Below are 26352 nucleotides of genomic sequence, written 5' to 3' on the forward strand. Positions count from 1 at the left end.
GGCTTGTCCTAGAATCGCGCGGTGACGACTCCGCATTCAGATGCCTAAGGACATTTGAAGTGGAACTATAAAATGGGTGTAACCACAAAATTACTTCATGCCACAACATCAGAATTATAAATTAAGTCGTAAACAATAAATTCTTGAAGCTGATCCGCTAATCACAGTCACGATAGTCAACAGACGTCTTTCCTAATTCCTACTATTGTTATTCTTGCCTTTAGGGAAGGCCTATATACCAGAAAATCCACAAAATAATCTCATATGAAATCAAACAAACCGGAGTAACTTCAAACAGAGAAACAAAACACATTACGAAATTCAATGTCTCTATATATGGAGTTCCCCTTGTTTTATTTTATCTTTTCATTTAGCTTAATGATTAATTTGGGAAGGGTGATATATTAATTGTTACTTATACATATTGTTTGTGTTACTTTAATTAATTGAGACGGATCAAGTGTGAACGACGTGGGAGTGGAATAATCAATTTATATCACGCACATTAAATTTTAACTCCTTTGATTCGTAGATCCGTTTGCTAAGACCAAATCACCTTATCCCGATTTTATCCCATTGTCATTATTTTCTTTTGTATTTCGGGCTTCCCGCAAGGATACGAAATATTTGTGGTTTTCGAAATTGTATTATTTATGAAATTAGCTGAAATGAAATTATCAATGACATCGCGAAAAGGCACACAGTTGATGGGCGCGTCAACAAATTGTGATTTTTCATGATAACACGTTTTTCGCAGATACTGCTTTTTGTATGCTCATCGCCAACTTTGAGTTTTTTCATGGCGGTGACAAACATGTATTCCTTAAACCTCTATTGAAATGTAATGCGTTAACAGAGTAGAGATCGTAATTTAATCAAATGTAAACAACTGTATTACAAAATTCAATATTTGTGTCAAACTTCTTCCATTATCAAAATTGAAGGAATGCTTATGCGTATACTAAAGCAATTGTTGAATACGTAATATCTAATAGGGGTGGGTTGTATCATATTTCGAATTTGCTGGGTCGGTATATCTTTTGGCTTGACCCGCTGTTAACTATTCAGTTGTATTTGACAAATAGGTTAGCAAATACTTCTTCTTTCTTGGAGATCCAAGAAACATTTATTATATATGGCCTTTGGCCCAAATAATATACAATGTAATACAATATTAAATAAATATCAGTTGAGTGCGTTTAGAAATTCTGTTCTACGTTTAAATGAAAAGAATAAATATTTTCCAAGTTTAACAATAAGATCAGTATTTGTGGCAGACATAAGATAAATATATTTTAATTTAGTTGGGTTGTTTGTATAAAAGGAACACATATATTTAGTTCTAATATCTGAATAAAATGGACAAACTAAAGTGAAATGATATTCATCTTCAAATACAGTAGACTGTTATTTTTAGTATCACTATTTAAAGGAATTATGGTGCTTTTCATTATTATATCTATACTCAATAATAAAATAAATAATAAATTTTGCTGACTCGCCGCAAGGAAAAAATAGACAACTAATATATATTAGTTACCTGGATACGAACACCAATTTGCCAGCGATCTGGATACCTGTTTCCGATGATATTATGTAAACGATATTCGAATCTGCACAAAATAAAAATCAAAATTAAAGAGTTTAAAAGGTGACATTTAAGATTGTTTTGGAATGTTAAAATTAGTCTGTAAAAACAGGTTTTATTTTAGAGAAGTAAGAAATATTCGCCAAAGTCATTGGAAATTGTGGATATGAATTCTATTGGTTCTTTTCAGCCAGTTCAAATTACATAGTTATATAAATCGACGTAATAAATAGGCCAAGTCTACATTACATAATGTCTTTAGGCCTACATGAAATGTTTTTAGTAACTACTTTTTAAGACTAGGACAATAACGACCGACGATAAATAGTAATTTGATCTAAATGATATTTTCACACGCCCAATCAAATGACGTCATGATTCAATAATATTGTGACAATACAACGATTTTACTGACGTCATTTTTATTGGGTTTAAAATAATATTATTAGCATAAATGATTATACTTTAGTTCTTGAACGAAAACTTTCAATTTTTTTATTTTTTTGCTTGTAAGAAAAATGTATCTATTTATCGTCGATCGTTATCGTCCTAGTGTAAATTGACTTTAGACGTAATGTGAAAGTTTAACAAGTTTCGGATAAGTTTTATAGCAAAGTGGGTGGGTATAGCAATCGATTAAGTCAAGGCAATCTAACAACAAGACACTAAGCTCGCCTTGCCAATATAGGAACTCGTAACAGTCTTTTGATCTTATGTCTGGCTGCAACAAAATAACAATACATGTAGTTCTAAAAGTAAATATTCTCCGCGGCACGCGTTTTCTATTAAGGGGCGTGGAACTGATGGTGTCGCAGCCACAGATAAACCATTTGAACTCTCTTTCGCCTATAATATTAGCATTTTAATTTGTATTAGACATAGACGAATGTGCACTAGGCTCGAGTAGCTGTGACGTGAACGCAATTTGCACAGACTCTGAAGGAAGTTACACGTGTGCTTGTGATGAGGGTTACAGTGGAGATGGATTCGAGTGTACCGGTAAGTTAGTTACTAATGAAAATAAATACTGTACCAGATTCTCGTCAATGTGCTTTTTAAATACTGTATATAGCACCAAAGGGTCCAGTAGGGGTTAAACTTTAAACACATTCGTGTGTTATGGATGACATAAAACAGAAACGCAGTTTATTCTTTCTCTCGTGTCATGAAAACACACGAGACCCGCCTAAATTAATGAACTTGACCATACTAAAATAGTATATTTATTTTCGTAATGTAGAGATATTATACGAAGACTACGGAACGGACGCTGGCGATACCACCATCAGACAGCCTACAGCACGTTCTGTTCAAAGTACTCTTAATGAGTTAACTTCACCGTTATTTAAACCGCCTTCTGGATTCCCATACGGATCACAATTTTTATCCAACGTTTATGTAAGTATTTTCTTTATATTTTTATTGAAATTAATTCACGATTTGTACTTGTGATTTGTGTGAAAATAAGTGATAAGGAAAGACAGTGAAGTATGGGGGATTCGCCCTCGTCGCTAACCAGCGTTCGACCTAATGCCCTGGTTAACACAGGTTGCGTCAGGGCCTTCGTAATACTCGGGCGCCTCATATCCTAGTAATGAAAACAGGTATGAATGAAAAACAATGACTGAACTGACAATAATCGCTCTCTCCGCGTGAGATTGAGGGGAAGGAGGTTACTCGCTCCTGAATTTAGGTTTGTGGTCAGTAGCCAAATCATTTTAAAAATGCACTTCATCACTCACATCTACTAAAACAAAACAAAAATAGGCCTATTAAATCGACACAATTATATTTCTTCCTTTTAGATAACTGAGAATGGGATTTTCATTTTGGTGAATGATAATGACGACATTATGACGTATCCAAATCCACCTCTTGCGGGCTTTGAAAGCGACGACTCGAGAAACATAATAGCTCCGTTTTGGGCTGATGGTGACCTATCTGCTGGCATTGGTGATGTCTATTTCCAGGTAATAATTGCTACTTTTATAATAATAATAGTAATAACATGGTTTTAAATTACAATAAAGATACTAAAATAAACACTTCTGTTATTTAATAAACTCAGTAGTATTAAAAGGACCATTTAATATATTATTACAATACGTAACTAGAAACAAGACTAATATCTAGTTTTAGATACGGTCAATCCCCTTAGATTTTACAGCATGCCAACTCCCTACCCTCCCCCGCAGATACGGTATGTAAACATTTATTTAATTTATTTATGCTTATCATTATAGGAGTACACGTCTGATGACCCTGCTGACGATTCATTTCTAGCAGAAATATTAGTAAAGCTAACCTCTCTCTACCAAGATCCTCTGCCGACAAACTTTAAGCCAACATGGGCTTTGAAAGCTACTTGGAGCGATATACCTCAACGACCGGCTGATGCCAGCGTAGATAGGGTATGTAATCACATTCAGGTTCATTTATATTACGCTTTTTTATAGTCTTAAATACTTGACAGACTCAAAACTCAAAATGGTACTCGTAAAGTTTCACCCTGTCTTTTTGAAAAACAAAACCTAATCTCGACACAAATGAACTTTCAGACCTCACTTAATATGGCGTAAGTTTAACTTTATACTTTTCATTTTTTTTTTATAGCGGAACACATTCCAGTCGATTATAATGACGGACGGGTTATACAGTTTTGGAATGTTTGTTTACGAAGGCGGTGACATGCGGTGGGATTCTAGTCTAGAGGACCGTCAAGACGCCACGATCGGCTACAATATTAGGGATGAAGACCCAGTGAATTTTCTACAGGGCCAGTACAGACCGGATGAGATTATAGGAAATACAGACCAGTATGGCCAGTGGGTATTTCGGCTTGAAGGTAACACCGAAGACACTATCAACCCGAAGCAACGATGTCGTGAGTGGTATGCCAATGACGTCATGGAAGACTTTAACACAGATAATTTGGGGACCTGTCCCTGTAGTTTGTTACAGGTTGTTCTGGACGGGCGCTACTCACAGAGTCCAGTCATTTCTATTAGCAACACTCCGTTTGATACACTCGTAAATTCTAATCTAGAAGAAGTTGGAATATCATCCTCTTTGTTTGCAGATGTTGTAACCCTGCTAAATGAAGGTAAGATTTTATGCCGTTACTATGTATGTTTCACTATTTTATTCAATACTATAGCTTCTTTACCAGGAGACGGTTGCGCTAAACGATTTAATATGTTTATTCACTTGGTATACAACATATTCTATTTGTTTACATTGATTTGATAGCTTCTTCATACGCATGGTGTTTCCAGTCATCGACTCCTAACTTCTTTCTATCCCGGACGCAGTGCTGCTATCGCCTGAATGGGTTTTCTCTAATTGAAGGCTACCTTGGTATTGGCTCAAGTAGCTTCGTTGTGAAATATGGTTACACTTTTGGACGATGGCTGATTTTTGATCAATATATCAAATATATAGGTAAGTTATAACTGTAATTTCATTAAATTTTCATATCCTCAACAGACTGCGTAAACTAATATTTAATGTACACATGTGTTAACTTGTTTTCCGCTGTTGTGGCGTTACTGACGGTATTACAAAATGGAAAAGCTCTACTTGTTACTTGCACAACGCTTTGTGTGAACGCGCATGCACGATGACACTGATACTCTAGTATAACCTTTGCCATTCGCAACTTACAATGTACAATTTCATCATCTCTTTCTAAATATTATGTTCTAGAAAATGATCTGATGCCACAGTATTATTGCTGCAAAGAGTCACAGGATGAGGCGATGTGTGATCTGTATTATGAGCGACGACCTCCGAGCAATTGCCAAGCATATACACCACCAGCCATATGTAAGTAATAGTTCGGCTGCCACTACTCGTAAACGAATTACGTTGTATTTCTATATTCAATGCACAACTCCGTCCTCTTGGTAAACGCATTTATCTGCGCATGAGAAAATTAGAGCACGTGGACTAAATCATTCACTGATGAGTCATGTGACCAATACATTTTTACCGTTGTTTCTTACAGCTTGGATGTTCGGGGACCCCCATATCGTCACTAGTGATGGGTATCAGTACACATTCAATGGCAAAGGAGAATATATCTGCTCTGATGTAGACAACGGTCTATTTCAACTACAGTGTCGAATGGGAGAACCGCTATCAGAGGAGCAGGTTGATGCCACCATATTCTCTGCTTTCACAGGAGTACATACAGGGAACAGTAGCACTTACGTGAGTGTTATTTATCCTTTTCAGAGTAATTTGACCAATCACAAACGAAGGATACTCCAAACTGTCATTTGTGATTGGTCAAATTGTTTGTGTTGGCGTAACATAAGCGTAACTATATTTTTAGATACAAACCTGAGTAGCTTACACATTATAAGGCTCCATCAAAATGTCGGTATTTATCTGTTTATCAATGGGACAACAACGGCAAAGTTTACAAAAGCGCTACAACCCATACAATACAACAACTAAATGTTTTCAATGTTTTCTTTTTTTAGGTTCAGTTTACTATGAATGAAAACGGAACCGATTTTGAAATGTTAGTAAACGGCACTATCGATGTCTCAGTTGCTGATTTAGAAGATGGTAATTTATGCCTAATAGCACATTTCAACAATGAACAACAAAAAGATATACATTTCTTAATAATAATCGATTAATTTGTAAATCTGTACTACGTTTGAAACGTGCGTTTAAACGACTTTGTGCACACGCATGCGTCAACTGCGTGACGGTAATGATAGATATATATTCACTTCTTATTTCAGGAAGTTTCTTCTCAATGGACGATCCTGAGTTTACGTTATACATTCGTAATAACGGCACTTATAATCCTGGAGTTACCAGAGTATACGCTACTTGGGGATCAGGAATAACATTTGGAATTGCTTTACAGGAGAAAATGTTAGATGTGCTGTTGGAATTTCCAGCTGAATTTAAAGGACGAACCTCAGGATTGTTTGGTAAATGTTAAGCTTGGTTCCCACTAGAACGTAACGCAAAGACGTAAACGCAACTAATGACAAGCGAAGTTATAGACAGTTAGCAATCACAAGCGAATAAGCCATCGCTTGTGATTGGTCAATTCACTTGCGTTGCGTTACGTCCTTGCGTTGCGTCGCTAGTGGGAACCACGCTTTATTCTATAATGTTACGTTTATTTGATGTATAATGCGTCATGTCACGACGAAATGCTGATAACTCGCGTCAGATTTGTGTTCCTTGTTTTTATGACCAAATGTTCATCTTTATTAACCACAATTACATTTAATTTATTTAGGAATATGGAACGACGACACGTCTGATGACTTGTGTTCTCCATCGATGGTTTGTTTAGATACAGAGACCACTTTAGATGAAAGTGATATATTTGACACAGGCAATTTGTGTAAGTAAAGATAAACAGCAATTTTAATTGATTAAGTGACTCTCGGCCATATAATACCATACATACAATTTGTATAACACAATGAATTTGATATTATTAAATTGTATAGGCCTACACATCTTCGTTATCCAACCATAAGCATTGGTTTTAATTTGCATTAATACAAACGCACCTATCCTATTTTTTCTTGATATAAAACGCGTGTGTGAAACTTGAAGAGATAGAGCAGTAACATGACTGGCGTAAACAAGTTGATCATCATGCTTAGATGGATAGTGGGATATAACAGCATAACAATATTTTTTTTTTCTTTATAGGGAGGGTAAGTGAAAGTGATTCCAAATTTATTTATCCGTCTGGAACATCATATGCCGACTTCAACGACGAAAGTTTTCGGCCAAAATTTCTTAGCGAACTCATGGCTTCCGCTGACCCAGCCATGCTTCAGCAGGCTCAAGACCAATGTGGAACAAATCAAGAGTGTATATTTGACACGTTAGCTACAAATAGCCTCGAAATAGGAATGAACACTTTATTGACAGATCAGAACAACAATAATGAACAAGCTATTCTAGGTACGTAATCTAATTAACTATTGTAATAAACAAAGACATTGCGCCCTCTATATCGTCACACGTTTTGGTAATTTATGAAATTAAAACAAAGCAAACTAACAGTGCGCCCTCTACATCGTCACACCTTTTGGTTGTTTATTATTTTGTTTACGGACGGACTTAAAACAAAGCAAGATGACTGTGCGCCCTCTATTTCGTTACACAATTTGAAAAAGATTAAAAAAAAACCAATACGCATACTTATGGCTAAAATATAATATGTATATTTATATCAATGGAGTATTTTAAAGATGTATTGTCCCTTTGACTAATTCCAAAAAAATAAAAAATAAAAGATTTCGAAAAAAGGTGGGTCATTTTAAAGTATCATAATAGTTATTAACTATCACCAAAAAATTTTCAAAAAAAAAAATAATTTAACTGAAATACAGACGTTTTTTTGTTAAAAAAATAACTTTGACTTCCAGTCAAAGTTTTCAATCAAAACATATCCCATAATGAAACGCACTTGCTTGGCTACTATGTATGCATAATCATAAAACTTCCTCGTGATCTGTGTGAAAATACCTTCTTAACCGTGACGAGTTGTAAACAATCCGAATTTAGCATATGCATAATGCGTACTCATGGTTTGAAATCTTTGTTTACTTTCGCTCGTGACGATTTTCCAGATGAAATGTAATCTAACTAATTTACCTGTTAATTACGTAAACTTGTTGTTTTTGACTCGAATTTTCTACCTAAAGTGGATAACTTTAATATTACTTTGATATGCCCACTTTAAATTTAGAATATTTTGACCTTCATTTTTTTGTGTTTCAAAGGACAATACATCTTTAACATTATCTTTTTAGACAATATACCTCCAGTCATTGATCAAATTGTAGATGCAAGCAACGTTAATTTAATTAGCCAGTCGAGGTTAGATGTCCGAGTCGACGAAACAGTTACATTGACAGTCGAAGCGTCTGATGAAAACGGAGATACCCTGACCTACGAATTGGAATACGATATTCCGGGAGCTACAATTAATTCTGAAAGTAAGTCTCGGTTTGTTTTAGTTCTGGCGTATTGCACAAAGCACGTGTATCACAAGCAGGCCAGTGGCAAACAAAGTCTTATATTCTATATATATATATATATATATGTATTTAAACAAAGTATATTTATACAAAGTGTCCCCTGAAAAGGGGTTTTTCATAGTGCATATATTATTTTCACTCACTTGTTGCACGAGGAAGTGTTGTCCCCTTAATCACGGGGTGTCCCCTTGATTACTGTATGCACGTTACCCAATTTACTGTATTTGAAAACTTTTATTTATAAACGTTCTATTCCACTCTCATAAAACGACGATATGCAGTCATTAGATTGCATAAAACTCATAATAATGGAGTAATGTTTAATACAAATATGTGTTGCAAATTCTCAGCCGGTGTATTTAGTTGGACACCTACAACAGTGGACATGGTAGCACTTACATTTCTAGTTAGTGACGGCTCGCAGACTACAAGCGCAGTCATGGAAGTGCGTATATGCTCATGCATAAATGACGGCGTCTGTAACTTTGATAATTTGTTGGAAGGATCCGATATTATCAACAACCGATTTGGCGTAAGTTTTAGATATATTTTGTTTATTTCAATATAATCACTTAATCACTAATTTAAGAATACAACACTTTTTTAGATTTAGATTTTTACAGAGTTTATATCTACTACTATCTAATGGTAGTACTATCTAAATAAGCAAATATGGTTAATATAATTTTGCATAATGTATTTTTTTATGGATAACTTTTCTTTAAAAATGTTCTTCCTACATGATTAGACTTCAGATGCACATATAATATATATAAATCTATACTGTTTTTAGGTTGTTAGTTGTGAATGTACTTTAGCGTGGACTGGTTTTGATTGTTCAGAAGATTACGATGCTTGTCTGGAGGAACCATGTTACCCAGGTGTCATTTGCAGAGACGCCATTGCTCCTCTTGTCAACGTCACGTGTGGGTCATGTCCAAATGGACTCAGTGGCAATGGATATAAATGTTACGGTATGACGTCAATAATATTTTTACATGACGCATACACAGTTTTCACTGCATATTTGATCTTTCCGATGCCGTTTATTTTCTTTAAAAGTAATTTTGATATTCATTGCAGATTATGATGAGTGTGCTGCCGGAAGTGATCAGGATCCATCGGTGCCTTTCTGTGAACATACTGAATTGTGTACCAATACACTGGGTAGTTATACATGCGCTTGTCGATCAGGATATGAGCTACATCCTAACGAGAAAGACTGTCCAGGTATTTACTTTAAATTTCGATCGACCGATTAATTAAACTTACAAACTAATCTAGATAATTCCACCAGTACTGATCGATTAACGCGAGTGATTAAATTACAGTAATGATGATAATTGTTTAACTACTACGGAGGAGGTATAAACACCACCTAATGATGTGGAGTTCGTTGGTTCTAGTCCCACCCTAGAATTACGATTTTGTCGCTAAGTGTTCACAATATATTGAGTACACAGTACAATTCATCGGAGTAAAGCAAAATATCTAACCAATTAATAACAGTAATTTTAATTTATCAGGGGTGATGACGACACGCTACATATGTAGATAATGATATAGTATTGTTAAATCAAAATAATGTTGATTTAGACGATGCTGATCATGATAGTGATGATGGCAGTGAAGACAACGATGATATGATGACGCTAAATAAGATACAAATAAAACTAAACTTAATGCTTTCACCTCTTGTTCAGATATTGATGAATGTGACCGTGGAACAGATACATGCAGTGCTCAAGCGTCTTGCGCAAATACCATTGGAGGCTTTGATTGTACATGTAATGCTGGTTATGAGGGCGATGGAGAATCTTGTAACGGTAAGACAAAAGCGTATAAACACTAAAAGTACACCATTCACTGTTTCATCAGTACCATACCATTATGGTAGTCAAAATCTATTATACCATTGTTACATTATTGTGGTTTTGTTAAACAGATATTGACGAGTGCCAAACGGGTGTTTACCCCTGTGATTTCAACGCAGAGTGCAACAATCTGATGGGTTCATTTATGTGCATATGTGCCGATGGCTATTCAGGCGATGGCCTAACATGCGAAGGTATGTATATAGCTTGTTTATTACGTTAAATGCATTATGATGTACTGATTTTGTAATGTAATATTAACGGTGATGATAATGGTTGTAACTTTGATAGCGATTACGACTTGATTAAAGATGACGCATATTATACAGACTATTTTGATGAAAATAGTGTTGATGTAAATGATAATGAAGACAAATAATTTACGTCACTATATTGATTATTGATTGATGTATATAATATATAAACATGTGTGATCATGATGATTTAGATGATTATTGATCATGGTAACGATGCATAAACAACAATGACAATTTTTAATCCGATTTCACTCACAGATGTAGATGAATGCCGACAAGGAACATTTATCTGTGACGTCAATGCAGACTGCATTAATACCGAAGGAAGTTATCGATGTAGTTGTCGAGATGGATTTGAGGGCAACAATACGTATTGCAAAGACATCGACGAATGTGTCGAGAGGGCTCTTGATTGCCATCCAGTATCGAATTGTACGAATACGATTGGCAGTTACATGTGCGTATGTCCATCGGGTTATCGCGGAGACGGGTTATCATGCATCGGTAAGTTATAATTATTTAATGTGTAGGCACGGGTGTCTTATTTTTTTCCACAAAGTGTAAATGCAGAAATCATGAATAATGTATGAAGGCATGAATTTAAAGTATATTAACTTACACATAACCCGTTAAATAATCTCTCTCACTATAGAACGAAAATACAAATGACATTTAGGAATATGTCACTGATATTATATAAAATATTAGATAAAATCGGATATCGTTTTATTAAAAAATTCTTCTCTCCTCTCAGATGTTGACGAATGTACAGAAGTGGATGGTATCTGTCTAGATCTCGAGGAGTGTGTGAACACGGACGCTAGCTACTTTTGTCGATGTGTAACTGGCTATGCAAGGGCCACAGACGACGCTGAATGTACAGGTAAATGTCTATAAACGTTGGTCCTGAGTGGTACACCTAAATATATAGATTATAACTTCAAATGAAACAGGATATTGATAATTAACTAACCATTTTATATATAAATTCATTTGTTATTTGTTAGATGTCGATGAATGTGTACCTGTCAATGGAACTCTACCATGCTCTATCAATGCCGGGTGTAATAACCTCGTAGGCTCTTACTCGTGTTCATGTAATCGAGGGTACGCAGGCGATGGTTTTATATGTGCAGGTAATGTCTCAAATATAAACCATAATACAAACAGATAGTCAAAAAGAAATAAAAAAATACCTTTGTAAAATAGTATGACAGAGATGAGTTAATGTGAAATTGATTTAGAAATGACAATAGTTTCACTTTCTACACCTCATTTGAACCAAAACTAAAATTTGAATATTGGCAGATATTGATGAATGTACAACTGGAACGGACGACTGCGATCAAACGTGTACAAACACCGCTGGCAACTACACATGCTCGTGTATGACAGGCTTTGAACTTGCATCTGATATGGCCACGTGTGAACGTAAGTTATGGTTTCATCGTACCACACATTTCAAGCATTCTTGCTTCAACAATTCAAAATACACACCATGATAATACGAGCTAAATCTCCAACAGAATTTTATATGTATTATTACGGAATGATGATACGGTAGAATGAATCATGTATAAGCTTTCTTATTTTTCTTTTTATAGCTCTTGCAAATAAGGTCTGTTCAGATGCAATTAATGTTTGCGATTCATCTGCGTCGTGTGTCACTGACACAGATGGCAACCCACAGTGCTTCTGTGACAGGGGATACATGCTTGTAAACACGGCGTGTGAAAGTAGGTTTAAAGTTCTTCTTACTCTCTCTTACCTCCTGCAAAAATACTTTTATACGAACAGTACCTTCATATTACGTTATAAGTCCTAGATGGTCGCAACATCTAAATATGTCTACTTACGAATTAGGCCTCTATTTCAAACAGAAGAACTAACAACTGTTATTTTATCAGATATAAATGAGTGTACAACGAACCAAGATGATTGTGATGCCACAAATGGAAACTGCGCAGACACAGATGGTAGCTACGATTGTTCATGTTCCACAGGCTACGAGCTCCTTCAGGACCAGAGGACGTGTGATGGTACGTACAGATGCGTTTTATAAATGTCCTTCGTGGCTTTCATTACACATTTACTAACCTACAGAATTACTATTCGATCTGCAATTTTATTTACAGTGACAGTTCTGTACTTCTCAATAAATAGCTTTTTCTTTAATAGGTAATAAATAACATTTATTTTTTAACAGACATAGATGAATGCGCAGATCCAAGTACGTGTGTTGAAAATGCGCAGTGTACGAATACAGATGGCTCATACGAATGCGAATGTCTACCAGGGTATACCGGTCTTTTCTGTACAGGTAATTTTAATAAAGCTTATTTCATGTGTAAATTTCACATTGACAAACTACGTCATCTCAAAATACACGATCCCTGCCAACATACATTTATATTGTGTATTATTGATAATAATAACTCCTTGTAATTATTGGTTCTACTTCATTTTGCTGTAGATATAAACGAATGCAACAGTAACGCGTTAAACGACTGTGCCGACAATGCAGACTGTGAAAACACGGATGGAAGCTTTAGATGTACCTGTCAATTGGGCTTCACTGGAGATGGATTAACCTGTATAGGTAAGAATAGTCAACTCCTTTGTATACATTGTTGGTTAGAGACGTTTTTGTTCAGCATATCAACGGTGCTGTGACTAGATCAACGAAGACACATTGAGGTCATCAAACTGCTGCTTAGCTGCTGTGCGAAAGCCTAATAAGCAACGACGTTCCATCTCTAATTCTCTCTAATATATCTACACAAATGAATACAATTCGACTGTTGTGACGAATATTGTATTCGTTATTTGTGCGACGCGTCACGACGTTCGTATGTTAACGCAAATGACGAAGGTTGTGTCAATATTGTATAAAGAACACTCTAAAAATTGTCATATTTCATTTCAGATCAAAACGAATGTCTTATGGTGGAATCTTGCCATGAACTTGCTACATGTAGTAACACAGATGGTTCCTTCACGTGCACGTGCCAAACTGGTTACCAGGGAGATGGCATTATGTCATGCAAAGGTAAAGATACTATTGGTTTCTTATGCTCGTCTTTTCATGACAGCTATAGACTCCGATACATTATAATGATTAACTGTTTCTTTCAACAGACATAAATGAATGCAGTGACATTCCTTGTGACTCTAATGCTGAGTGCACCAATATGGAAGGATCTTACACGTGCGCGTGTGATAGTGGGTACCGCGGTGACGGATTTACTTCGTGCGAGAATATTGATGAATGCACAGAACAACCAGATATTTGCCCCGAATTGACTATGTGTACGGATACAGAGGGCTCTTACGAATGTTCGTGTATTGTCGGCTATGAAGGAGACGGTTCAACCTGTACAGGTAAGAGCTTAGTTCGTGGATGTTATTATTACATGAAAAATTACAATGTATCTTTGTTGTGAACTAATGAATACAGACTTACTAACAGTAGACTCTTTAAGATGTCCCTGAATATGAGTCAGCTATGTGTTTGGTCCTCGTTTGTTCCACGGGGAAGAGTGTCTCCTTAATAGATGATATTAACTCTTTTTTTTAGATATGGATGAATGTCTTGGTAGCAACGACTGTGACGTCAACGCAATGTGCAACAATACAGTTGGTTCATATACATGTTTCTGTAACCAAGGCTACGCCAGCCAAGAAGGTGAAAACGCGCGCACTGGCACGTGTAGAGGTAAATGCAGTATTTGATTTGTAACGTACTATTATGTACCTAAAACGTTTCCCATTAATATGGTCAGGGGTGTGTGCCTGAAAAGGGGTGTGGGTCTTGCTTTTGTTTCACGGGAAGGGATTCCGATAATTAGAGATGTCTCCCGAATAGGGGTGGTGTCCCAAAGAAGGAGTCTGTTAATTTGCTTGTATATTGTAAACCACATACAACATCACACAACATAAACATTTTTTTTTTCAGATTACGATGAGTGTGCTTTTAAAATAGACGACTGTTCAGATTATGCCACATGTACCAATACTGTAGGATCTTACTCATGTTCATGTAATAGTGGTTTTCAAGGAGATGGCTCCACATGTACAGGTAAATTAGCTTTATAAAATGTGTTATATTACTCATTTACACGGGTAAATCAATTCTTTGGCGGGTAACAACTAACTTACCCGCGTAAAAACAGTCTAAACGGGCCTTATCTGTAACTGTCTTTAATAGCCAGTCACACCATAACTAGGTGAGGCAAATTGTGCTTATCAAAATAAACATTAAGTAGAACAATAACATTTAACATCAAACAGACTTCAAATACATTTTAACTGATTTTTTTTAAAACAGATATTAATGAATGCGACCAAAATGGCAATATGTGTGACGGGAGTAACAACGAGAGATGTATAAACTTGGTGGGAAGTTATAGTTGTATTTGTCAGACATCATATTTCAACAGAAGTGGTGAATGCTTACGTAAGTTTTTATGTGTGATCGCTTTTTTAATTTTTGCGATATCGAGAGTTAACGGTCAGCCATTTAGTGAAGACCATTGGCTGCTATCTGATTGCATCTCTTTGCGTCCTCTTCCACGCCATGCTATTATCTGGTGACATCTCATAGTCTCCTTTTAAGGAATCTAGTCATGAGTCAGATGATTGGTGTCCATGGTTCTTTGTCGACAACCACTATCACGGTTTCTTCTAGGTTGAATACAACTGAATTGATTGTTTTCCTTTTTGCCTCCGTTCCGATCTCCAAATCAGATCAACATATAATTCATTACTCTCTTGTTTACAGGTTCTGTCTCTAAATCACTTACACTTAACTTCTTGTACATCAAGGGCTGGGATACAACGTTGTTGTTTAACTTGTTTCAGTTTGATGATGTCAGAACAGATTTAGCTGCAGATGTAAGTACACAATGAGTGAACAACATTTTTCTCTGCTCCAATGGGCCTCTTAACTATACAAAATGATAATGACCAAGTTGATATTGTTGGTAACACATAACATGTAGCGCATCGACACGAAGAGATTCTTTTTATTTTTCGTCTATACCTTTGCGCAATTCAGCCAAGTTACACTTCAAAATACAGGTTATTTACATTTTACTCCTATTTTTAAATGTGACCGTCTATGTTGTTTGACACTATACATATATTTGTTTATGTTTGTCCGCCCGCCTGGCAATTTAACAATGTTTTAATAATATTCTAATATTAATTACAGATGGACACTCTGTTCATGGCAAGCAATCTTGCGGAACCGTTCTTTGGTATAGTGACCGACAGCATTACGAATTCATCTAACGGAATTGAAGTTACTTTTAGTGTAAACTTCAATGACCAATATAACGTAACAGACGATATGGTGCTTGAAGCCGTCCTAAACGGATTGACTGGTCCAAATATGGACATTCTGGAACCTGACAGTCAAGTCGTACGCGATATGGTCGGCGTCACACAAACAGGTTAGACCTAAAGTTGAATTAATAACCTATAGAACAACATTACCATTTATTAAAGACTTTTACTTCACACAATATTTTTTAAAGAGAGCACTGTAATAATTTTAGATGGAAATAAAATGTCTTAAAAATTCCAATAAAACACAACAAAACAGAGAAAGAGGTAACAGGCTTACTAAATATCCAAAGGATTTCATTCCAAAAAAACTTCCAAACAAAAGGTAGAACACATACAAAAAAAACACACCAAATATCAACATCTTGTAAAATGACATACTCTCCATAACTGCTCTATCACAAAATCCGCTCGAACAATTTAATTATTTCTTCCAGAAATCAATCCATGCAATGAAGGTACAGATGATTGTAGTGAAAGATATTTTAAAGAATGCGTATATTCCGGCAATGAGCAGTTCACATGTCAGACTTGCTTTGATGGATTTATGCTATCCAACAATGGAGAAACATGTACTGGTAAGTTTACCCATTGAGGTATCACTCATAACTATATAAATTCATAGGCAGACTATTGATAAAAATTATAATGCTACGGGTATCAGTGGCTGGATCACAATAGAGCTAAATCAAAACGGTAATGTAAAACAGCAAGAAAAAGTGCCAAGTTTTCGAAAACACAATTCCTTCATCGTAACTATTACACAGTTTAGTTCTATTCCAATCCAAAAGAATAAACTCAAATATTGACTACACAAGGTCATAGATCATATTATCCAAATGTAAAAGAAATAAGTGACTGATGGTTCCCACAAAAAGGCCAGTTTTTTTTATGGCAAGTTACGCAGAAATACTACGGAAACTTTACCTTTCCTAACTCCTATCAATCAGTCTACTTCAGTTAAAAATACTAGAAACAAATAATGTATTGGTGTTTTTTTTTAGACATTGACGAATGTGAAAACCAAGACGCATGTAGAACTAACGAAATCTGTACTAACTTTGATGGAGGCTTCTCATGCGCATGTGTAGAAGGCTATGTTGCCGTCTCATATGGTTGCGTTGCTTCTTTGTCCTTCCGTGGTGAAATACGTGTCGTGGAAGTTAATGGTTCCGAGGAAATGGCGGCATGGGATCCACAATTAGAAGACCCAACATCAGAAATATACCAAGAATACGCAGAACATATGTGTATTATTGTAAGTTGTCGCAATTGGTTTTACAATTAAAGTTATTAAATACATTGTATTTACAAATGGCTTATTTTTCAAAATATCGTTTTGAAATCTCATTTTAAAGAATATTAATATGTACAGTAAGCATTGAAGATGAAACGGACATGCTTTTCAGCTATAAAAACAGATCTTTGAATTTAATCTCCAATAAAAGAGATTACTAATCAATTTTATTATTCAAAATGGTACTTAAAAAGGAACCCGTTATTAACAACTAAGCAACACTGACTTTCATAGTAAACATCTTTTCTAAATATTATCTATTCTATCATATCTATTTGAATAAGACATATTCTTTAACAAAACGGACAGTCAATAATGTATCTACATAGGCCTACACAACGTTAATGAAATACACTATTCTAAAAAGTCACACTTATTTATTATCAGATAAACCATGCCTACCAAACGATACTGAGTACTTCTGCCACCTTCTACGATTGCTCAATCATTGGATTTGCGGAAGGAAGCATAATAGTCGTATATGAAATCAACTTCTTTGCTAACACCACGATGGAAGGGGAGGAGTTACTGCAGGTGCTTCTTAACGAGACAGATGCTGATGACCGCCTGTACTCGGACGGTTCTGTTCGAAGTGTCACTTTAGATCTTTCATATGATGCAGTGGGAGAAAGTAAGATTAACTGGTTTTTTTTTTTAAAGAGCGATGTTTTTAAAAGTTCTACCGATTCTCATACTGTTAGATACATGCCCAATAACAAGAAACTGAGTGGCTGTTTCATGTCAAACGACGGTAACAAGCCCACCCATATCACACTGCCGCACCTACCATCCAAATATTATATTACACATAAACCTCCAGATAAACTTTCAGTATATTGTATGTCAGGCCGTATAAACAGAACCCATGTGCGAGAACGATTGTAGTCAACAAAAGATTTAAATTAACCATAACAATACATCCAGAAGTTGTATTTTTGCTGCTACTATTCTGCAATTTACCAAAATAACCCTTTCTTTTAGATTTACCTATTGTGTGCGAAGATGACTATTGTTACAATGGCGGTACCTGCTTTGTCAATTCACTTATGGAAAGACAGTGCAAGTAAGTGTTAAACATGTGTCTATTATAAAACTTAGTTCCCACTAGGACGAACCGACCAATGACAAGCGACAGTTAATAATCCATCGCTTGTGATTGGTCTATTATTATGTGCGTTGCGCTTACGTCTAAAATATAAATAAAAATATAAAATTTGAGTAATAGAAGTGTCTGTCTATAACCTAAGATACACCTTTTAAAAACATATATTTGCTTGGTCTACTTAAATTAGAACTTACTAGATGGCACGCTCGCTTCGCTCGCGTACCATCTAGGTCGTGCCCACATATGGTTCTCGAATACATAGTAATTTCAGCGTAAAAAAACTGGCGATTTCAAAATGTAGGCCTACGTACCGCATGACTATAAAACATTTATTTATGTATTTATGTAGTCAACCAAAATTAGCACCGTGCGAATTACTTCCAAAAGAGAAACTTCTCACAAAATGAGTCCAAATGTTTCATTTGGACTCATTTAAACAAACCCAATTTGTATTTTGTATCTAACATTATTGAGGGTTGGGTTTTTTTTTTAATAGGCCTATAAATAACATAACACTAAATAGAGTAAAACATTTCCGATTTAATAACTGTTAAAATTGTCACTGTCATAGTCGATTGAAATAGTAAAGTACATGTAACGATACACCACCACGACGTTTATATTTTTTGTAATTATTAATCAATACAAACGTTGAGAAGCAACTGTCAGTAATAAAGTATTATATTATTATGTGTTTATAATCTAAAAGTAGGGGCTACCCACACTCACAGTAATAAAGTTTATTAGTATATTTGTTTATATTATAATAAACAGTAGGCCTACCAACGCACACAATAAGAAATTTGCGATTCAAATGGCTATCAAAAGTGGTTAATACCTATTTACAGTATTGTATAGGTTTACAATACTATTTATGTTTATTCTCAAAGGGCCCATAAATTGACCTACTTGTGTTAAATCATGGAGGTATGCAAGCATGGTTAAACCAAATAATTTGGAATGTTCCATTCATCGCAAATCAATACATTTGTATAAACGTATATTAAATCTATCAAAATAGTATTTTTTAAAGAAAATCGGCCTGTCTTCAACATTATGATACTCTACTCGAGCTGTTCAACCGGTTTTCAGCTATTAAAAACAATTATCGTAGGAGGAGATAGGAAAATGCGAAGTATCCTCGTATTATTGTGTACAGGTATTTTTCATGAGGACATCCATTAGACAGTGTATACCACGATCGGAAAACACCCCTATTTGGGGCAAATGGTTGAACCTAAATTCGTTTTAATTGTCAATAACTAATTATCTAACTAAATTTAATTAGTAAACAGGGTTACATCAGGTGGTTAAAATCAGTACCGAGATTATGACCAACTTTACATACCATCGAGTACACATTCTAGAAATAACGCGCGATTTACAGAATTTTGCCCTTACGTAAATTTATATATAGATACAGTATTTTACATCCAAATATCTAAATCTAAAATATTGTATTACAGTTGTACAGATCTTTATACTGGAGACCGATGTGGTGACTGTCCAAACAATTATTGTCAAAATGAGGGAGTTTGTTCTACAGTTGAAGGCATCCCAAGTTGCAGGTAATTAACATTTATGCTATTTACTTTGCAAGAAAGATTTAAGATTTTTAGGAAATAGAGCCGAATTAGTTTTGGGGAGGGGATAAGAATGGGCCAAAAATAGTATATCTTTGATTCCACATAAACATCGTATTGTAGGGTGGTTTTCCCCAGGTAAACCAAAAAAAAATAATATTCCATTTTCAAAGATTAAACAATTTATTAAATTATTTTTTTTTAGTTGCAAAACATACTACTCTGGTTTACAGTGTGAAACAGTCAGTTGTCCCGATGGATATTGTAACAATGATGGAATTTGTTCAATCAGCTTAGAAATGCCAGAACCAGTTTGCAGGTAAGTTACACTGCAACGATAGGCCTAATATTGCAACTGTTTACTGAAAAGAGATCAACTAGACTAGAATATTGGTCACACTAATATTTTAATCAGACAAGAGTGAAATTAATTTCACTCTTCCCTGGTTTTAATCAACTCGATTGTGTAAACCACCATTCTGCTATCTGTTAAATGTAGTGAATTAAGCCTTATCTACACTATCAAACTTTATATGACAAAAGAAATGTGATGTGGCCTTATATGGACATGATGATGTAATCTCACTACCATATTTGGGCATATCACACATCCCTTCAAACTAGTTTGATAGTGTAGACAGAGCTTACGATTAGCAGTAGAATTAAATATATATTTAAATTTATATTTAATTAAATTTGATTTTTGTTTTTAGTTGCTCTATTGGATTATCCGGTGACCGTTGTGAGACGTGTTTAGATGAATATTGCTTGAATGGAGGAAATTGTTCAACAGAAGTAGAAGGTACAATTTGCAGGTAAGGAAACATTTTTAACGACAGTTTTGCGGTCAGTGTTATCTTAATTGTGTTTGTTGAATCATTATTTACGTATAGTCACATTGTTGTTGCATAGCGTACATTGTAAAATACCGCAGCAGATCGTTACGAATATAAAGTATCATTTCAATCAATCCGGTGGTTTGAAAGACATCGTGATAGTACAATGGCATCCACGTTTTAATACAGTCTCATCTTTTAAAAACCTTTTTAGTTGTCCGGAGCATTTTATTGGTGACCGATGTGATTCGGTAGCCTGTCCATACAACTACTGTCAGAATGGTGGAACATGTTCGATAACTATAGAAGATCCGGTTCCAGTTTGTAGGTACGTTTATGAACAGCACCTTAATGCCACTTAGGCTGAAGCTCTTTTTGAGTTGCCTTGATTCGATACTTTTCCAATGTTTAATTCTGAAAGCATACCGCATTTGTATTTTCGTAATTATTTCTAATTTTCAAACCAATACTATTTCATCAGAATTTCAATATTATCGTTTTCTTTTTTGTAGTTGTACTGACGATTACACTGGAGATCAATGTGAAAACAAAGGTATGTATCGAATCGACTTTTACTGTATTTTTAGTAAACGCTACCGACATTAGGCCTAAGTAGTTTAAAAGACTAGGCCTAGAAGCTACAACAAGGATTAAGAATGGGGATTTCAAGTGATTTGAATCTAAAAAGAAAGGTGCTTCAGCAAGCTCCAAAAGTACCATGGAAATATTCATAGAACGGTGCCTTTGTAGCTCACAGAGTGATTGCCTATTCAAACTTGAATTCCATGAAACAGACTGTATGCCAAGGTAGTGCGTACATTTCGACATGCAAATTTCAATGTTGTATTCCTTTTATTTCCAGACACCACTTCAGATAGCCTGCTACTTATTGCCATCGTAGTTGGATCCATTGTTGGATTTATGTTCCTCTTGATTCTTATGGGATGTTGCTTCGTGTTCTTAATTGGTCGACGTCGCAGAAGACAACACAAGTATGCTAGCAACATCTCCAGCGGCTTTGTCGTTCGTAACGCTAATCCAGGCGCATTCTTCAGTGCTGGACACGATCCATTTAGAGACAGTGATTCTATATCTGGTAGCTCTTCCATCAACGGCGAGGATAGCAGACTCATGCATCTTGCCCATGTACTTAGAAATGCTCCACATCTCAATGTAAGTTGATCAACTATTACATAATTTTCCCATAACTTCTCTTAGGCTATGGCACACGAATTCATTAGTATATGATACTTTATTAGTAAATGGATACTCTTACTCTCGCAACTTGCAAACAACTGGATATCTTATAGACAGTAACAGCTGTTGCAAACTAAACTAACATTTATTATGTTTCGCAATATAACATTAAATTATCTTTTTTTTTTCTTAGAATCACATGAGAACGAGAATGTCTGAAACAACAGGTTCAGTGTCAGATTCAGAATTTATGAGACCGTACCTAGCGACAGGAATGGAAGCAGCGAGCAGTGTTGGGGTAAGTACAAATACGAATATTACTTGACCATACAGTAGGCCTAATTGGAAACAGATTATTAAAATTCTATTGGACCTGTATTAACAAACTGTATTTTTTGTTTCATTTTAGGATGACGAATATGAAAACCCCGTCAGTCCAACAAGAAAAAGAAATTTCTTATTTCCCGGTGTAGTGCGGAATTCGAACCCCTTTGACAGGCCATCTACCTCTAGAAATGAACGCCGCCATCAAAACTATTTCGATTACTGATAGAATAGGATAATATTTTAAATATTTATTTTGGTAATTTTATGTAGACCTTCTCTGGGCATATGTAGTAGAGATATGCTCATGTTGCTAAAGAATGTGTTCTATTTACCGTAGGCTATTTAATAATTACGAGAGTGTCATAAGTTGCTGTTTCTAATAAAAGTTAGCTTATCATATAGTACAATACGTACAACTAAGCTGTTTTGGTTTACAGAATCAGGGACGGGACGGGAATGGGAGAGTGAGGGGAGGGAAGCGCCCAACAGCCGATTAGACAGATAAGTTTCGCTTCTTTGAAAATAGCAGCTAACAAAGTCAGCTGACGACATACAAGACTCATGTTATGTAGTTCAATTATCTATATTTTTTTACTTTAATGAATTTTTGTATATTTAGACAATAACGATGTAATGGTGAATGATGTGAGTTGGTAAAGTGTTGCAATACGTTTCAGTAAAGTACAGTGTGTGTACCATCTTGCCATATGTTTTTGTATTAGGCTTGTTACATTAATCGTAGATTAAATCGATGACGTCAAATATCCTGTATACATTTGCGATACGAATTAACTATATTAATGAATAGATGAGCATAATATACGCCCAGTGGGTTGATTTTCTGATTTAATTACAGTTTATATTTGTTGTTTAATCCAATAGAACCTGTCCACAAACAACTACGTCTTATAAACGTTTTGAAAGCTTCAGAAACTTTTCAGTCCAAGATTTAGTTTAGTGACTTCCAAGTTCCCGGCGGCTTGAGCCATGGGATACGACTTGATGCTAAGTAGTTGATGTAATGAGGGAAGAGTTGATATTGTATAAAGTATTTAATTATGTAATGTATGTTTTGTAATTAATAACTGTATTTAATATTATTATATATGTATGGTGGTTATTATATTTTTCTAAAGTTTAGCTGTGTAACTGTGTAACAAGTGTAAATCCTATATGAAAGTTTATTAAAATAAAAAATTGAATTTGTGTTAAGTGTATACTGTTCTTCCAAATACGAAAGTACAACAAAACGTAAGAATTGTTGCTATTTAGATAATTATGTCTTAAGGGCAACTTTACCAAGAACCATATTTTGACAACTATTAGGGATGTACATATGATTTCAGAACAATTGCGAGATTTATATCGCCGTCGCCATAAATTGCTGTGACGTCCAGGATTGTTATTTATATTACGAAATAAACCATAGGAAAGGTACAAAAATAAAGATGCACAATTTAATGAAATAAATAGGCGCTGTCCGCCTATTCATGAAAGTTCCTCAAGATAATCTTGCGGTCAAACAGAAAGTTTTCAGAATACTTATGGTTGCACTTTCTTTTAATAGACTTTCTTGCTTTAGGAAAAAACCCCATCTTTTTTATAAGCAAATACTGTATAGCAAGGCCAATTTTTTAATACATACAATCAAATACACTCTCTGAACAAGTAATAGCTCAACCGTGGAAGAATCCTCCATTCTTCAACAAGCAAGGACAGAGCCTGGTAGTACCACAACAAAAAGACCAAACACAAACATTATAGTTTATTAGACTTATTTTAATTGTTACGGTTATAACTATAAATTACAGAGTTACTGTATATTATTTACTGAAAAATACAAACATTAAATCAAAACCTGGCTTATGGTTGTTTTTCATGATTATTGATTGCTTTTCTCCCTGTCAGGGCAAGTGCGTCAAGTACCACATGCTTAACTGATTACTTGAACTAAGAAGTACATGTTCTGTGGGGTGGAAAAGGTTCCGATTTTTAATTCACTCAGCATTAAAAAAGGGTTACAATACAGATTATACTGGCTCGAAAGACATTTTGCAGATCCTTATCATCAATGCCATTATACAAAACATTTGATGATGTATACAGTACCTAAGTATAGTTTTATTGTAAGCAATTTTTTTATTGGATGAGATTATAACATGAAGGTAAAACCAACATGTAACCTAAAAAAAGTGCATTACATACAATGACAAAAAAATAAATAAACCCAGTATTTTTAACATAACATTTTACCTGACCTACCCTTTAATGTATGTCGAGAAATGCAGAGCATTATAACAACAAAAAACCAAGCATAAATTTGCACTTATGGTGCCAAATGTAAATATATATCAGTCCATCAATGTTGATATATTTATCACAAACATTTAAATTTACATAAAAGTGTTTTTATTTTCATTCAACGTTTCTTTTTGTCTTTTCTTCTGCCTTTGTTTTGATTGGAATCTGTGGATCCACCATGCTTTTGCTGACGAGATTTTAATTTTGGAATTGATTCTCCAATGTACATCATTATAGATTTTCCTGAATAGTAAATAATAATTATTATATATCACATGTTTAAATTCATGCTATCTGATTGAGCACTACTATTTATCTATAACACACAATTTTCGATTATTTAGAGTACAGTACTAAAGGCTGTTTCCCACCAAATACATCAATCATCATGAGGTTGATAGGAGCATTGCGCACAAGAAATGATTTTTTTTAGGGTTTTACTGTCAACACATATAAAAGATGCCTAGCTATCTGAAACTAGCACTGTTAGCAGAGGAGTGATCCCTAGGCGGGTAGGTACAGTACCTAATAAATGATGATGGTCAGTGGGTAGATTTCATACATAACCAGTACAGATTTAAAAATCAAAAGATCACTTACTTGTGGGGTACTGGGCCAACTTAGGTGTGCCATCTTCATTACGCAATTGGATGCGTATACGACCTCTAGGCTCTCGGTTTTGTTCTCTATTGTACAATTTATTCTGAAGGGAAAAAAAGAAACAATAACAGTATGTTTTCATTAACAAAAAGGTATTAAAGGGGTAAGTAAGAAGGCGGTGGTGTTAAATATACAATGGAAAGAACAAAAAAACATTTAACTGAAAATTCACTGTACCTCTACACCAATGGTCATCCCTGCAGCCAAGCATACATCTCTGATTTCATGTGTTGTAGGATTTTCTACGCATTTTGTCTTGGCTATCTTCCTGCCCTCTACAGCTGATTTTTTACTGTTAACATATGCTGGGTATATACATATCCACCTAGATGGAAAAACAACATGATTTACCTCAAAGTATGCATGCCACTAGCTACTACTAGAAGTCACTTCACACTACTACTACTAGTCTAGGCCTACTCTATCTCTAATGTATTAAATTAGGTAGTAGGCCTAGATAGTAGGCCTAACTATACTAAAAAAGAATGACTCTAACTACATACAGTATCCTAGCTAGTAATATTATAATAATTAATAGGCAACATAAGTATAACAGTATATACCTATACTAATCAACTGGCCTTTACCTACCTAGGCCTAGCATAACTGACCCACCCACCTAAGCAAACAAACAGGTTACGCCGGGAATCCGTTGCGCCCGCTTGATTTCAACGTAGCGCCTAGGCCTAGCCTACTATAGTCAAACCCATCGAAGGTTTATGAAGTAAGAACAGCATAAATTACTTATTACTAACCTTTCTCTTAGCGTATGGTCTTTAGTTAAATGTGCCATAAATACAATTTACAATATAAACAACGATAAACCAGAAAATATGATGTTTTTTGCAGGGCACTTTTTCAGGGCATACACAGCTGTTTTGACACGCGCGACACGACAATGCGAAAAAAACACAACCGACAATAAACAACGCCCGCATCGTCAAGTT

At 35.2% G+C, this 26352-nt stretch overlaps 2 protein-coding genes across 2 annotated transcripts in view; one reads left to right on the forward strand and one right to left on the reverse strand.

The window, feature by feature from the left end:
* The window catches only part of LOC140040322 (uncharacterized), a 32745-nt gene extending 8431 nt beyond the window's left edge, over positions 1-24314 (forward strand). The window contains exons 10-54 of the mRNA XM_072086181.1: positions 2465-2587; positions 2829-2986; positions 3394-3558; positions 3832-3999; positions 4202-4691; positions 4838-5029; positions 5294-5413; positions 5595-5800; positions 6076-6163; positions 6346-6540; positions 6858-6965; positions 7283-7540; positions 8395-8580; positions 8973-9154; positions 9416-9596; positions 9706-9852; positions 10326-10448; positions 10568-10690; positions 11012-11257; positions 11508-11636; positions 11761-11889; positions 12062-12184; positions 12358-12489; positions 12661-12792; positions 12960-13073; positions 13227-13352; positions 13680-13802; positions 13892-14134; positions 14331-14468; positions 14709-14831; positions 15081-15209; positions 15534-15646; positions 15966-16206; positions 16537-16677; positions 17104-17357; positions 17784-18027; positions 18378-18459; positions 19968-20069; positions 20290-20403; positions 20798-20899; positions 21135-21248; positions 21433-21473; positions 21783-22093; positions 22311-22415; positions 22527-24314. Coding sequence (XP_071942282.1) covers positions 2465-2587; positions 2829-2986; positions 3394-3558; positions 3832-3999; positions 4202-4691; positions 4838-5029; positions 5294-5413; positions 5595-5800; positions 6076-6163; positions 6346-6540; positions 6858-6965; positions 7283-7540; positions 8395-8580; positions 8973-9154; positions 9416-9596; positions 9706-9852; positions 10326-10448; positions 10568-10690; positions 11012-11257; positions 11508-11636; positions 11761-11889; positions 12062-12184; positions 12358-12489; positions 12661-12792; positions 12960-13073; positions 13227-13352; positions 13680-13802; positions 13892-14134; positions 14331-14468; positions 14709-14831; positions 15081-15209; positions 15534-15646; positions 15966-16206; positions 16537-16677; positions 17104-17357; positions 17784-18027; positions 18378-18459; positions 19968-20069; positions 20290-20403; positions 20798-20899; positions 21135-21248; positions 21433-21473; positions 21783-22093; positions 22311-22415; positions 22527-22667 — 7205 coding nt within the window. The 3' untranslated portion in view covers positions 22668-24314. The remainder of the gene's footprint in view (positions 1-2464; positions 2588-2828; positions 2987-3393; positions 3559-3831; positions 4000-4201; positions 4692-4837; positions 5030-5293; positions 5414-5594; positions 5801-6075; positions 6164-6345; positions 6541-6857; positions 6966-7282; positions 7541-8394; positions 8581-8972; positions 9155-9415; positions 9597-9705; positions 9853-10325; positions 10449-10567; positions 10691-11011; positions 11258-11507; positions 11637-11760; positions 11890-12061; positions 12185-12357; positions 12490-12660; positions 12793-12959; positions 13074-13226; positions 13353-13679; positions 13803-13891; positions 14135-14330; positions 14469-14708; positions 14832-15080; positions 15210-15533; positions 15647-15965; positions 16207-16536; positions 16678-17103; positions 17358-17783; positions 18028-18377; positions 18460-19967; positions 20070-20289; positions 20404-20797; positions 20900-21134; positions 21249-21432; positions 21474-21782; positions 22094-22310; positions 22416-22526) is intronic.
* A 372-nt stretch (positions 24315-24686) lies between these two features.
* On the reverse strand, positions 24687-26313 carry LOC140040328 (signal recognition particle 19 kDa protein-like). The gene is made up of 4 exons (XM_072086188.1): positions 26161-26313; positions 25583-25730; positions 25346-25448; positions 24687-24988 (listed from the first exon to the last, which is right to left on the reverse strand). The coding sequence occupies exons 1-4, from the start codon at positions 26196-26198 to the stop codon at positions 24864-24866; spliced, it is 414 nt and encodes a 137-aa protein (XP_071942289.1). The 5' UTR covers positions 26199-26313; the 3' UTR covers positions 24687-24863.
* Positions 26314-26352: the final 39 nt, after the last annotated feature.

Source organism: Antedon mediterranea, chromosome 2 (genome assembly GCF_964355755.1).
Source record: "Antedon mediterranea chromosome 2, ecAntMedi1.1, whole genome shotgun sequence".
Classification (NCBI taxonomy): Eukaryota; Metazoa; Echinodermata; class Crinoidea; order Comatulida; family Antedonidae; genus Antedon; species Antedon mediterranea.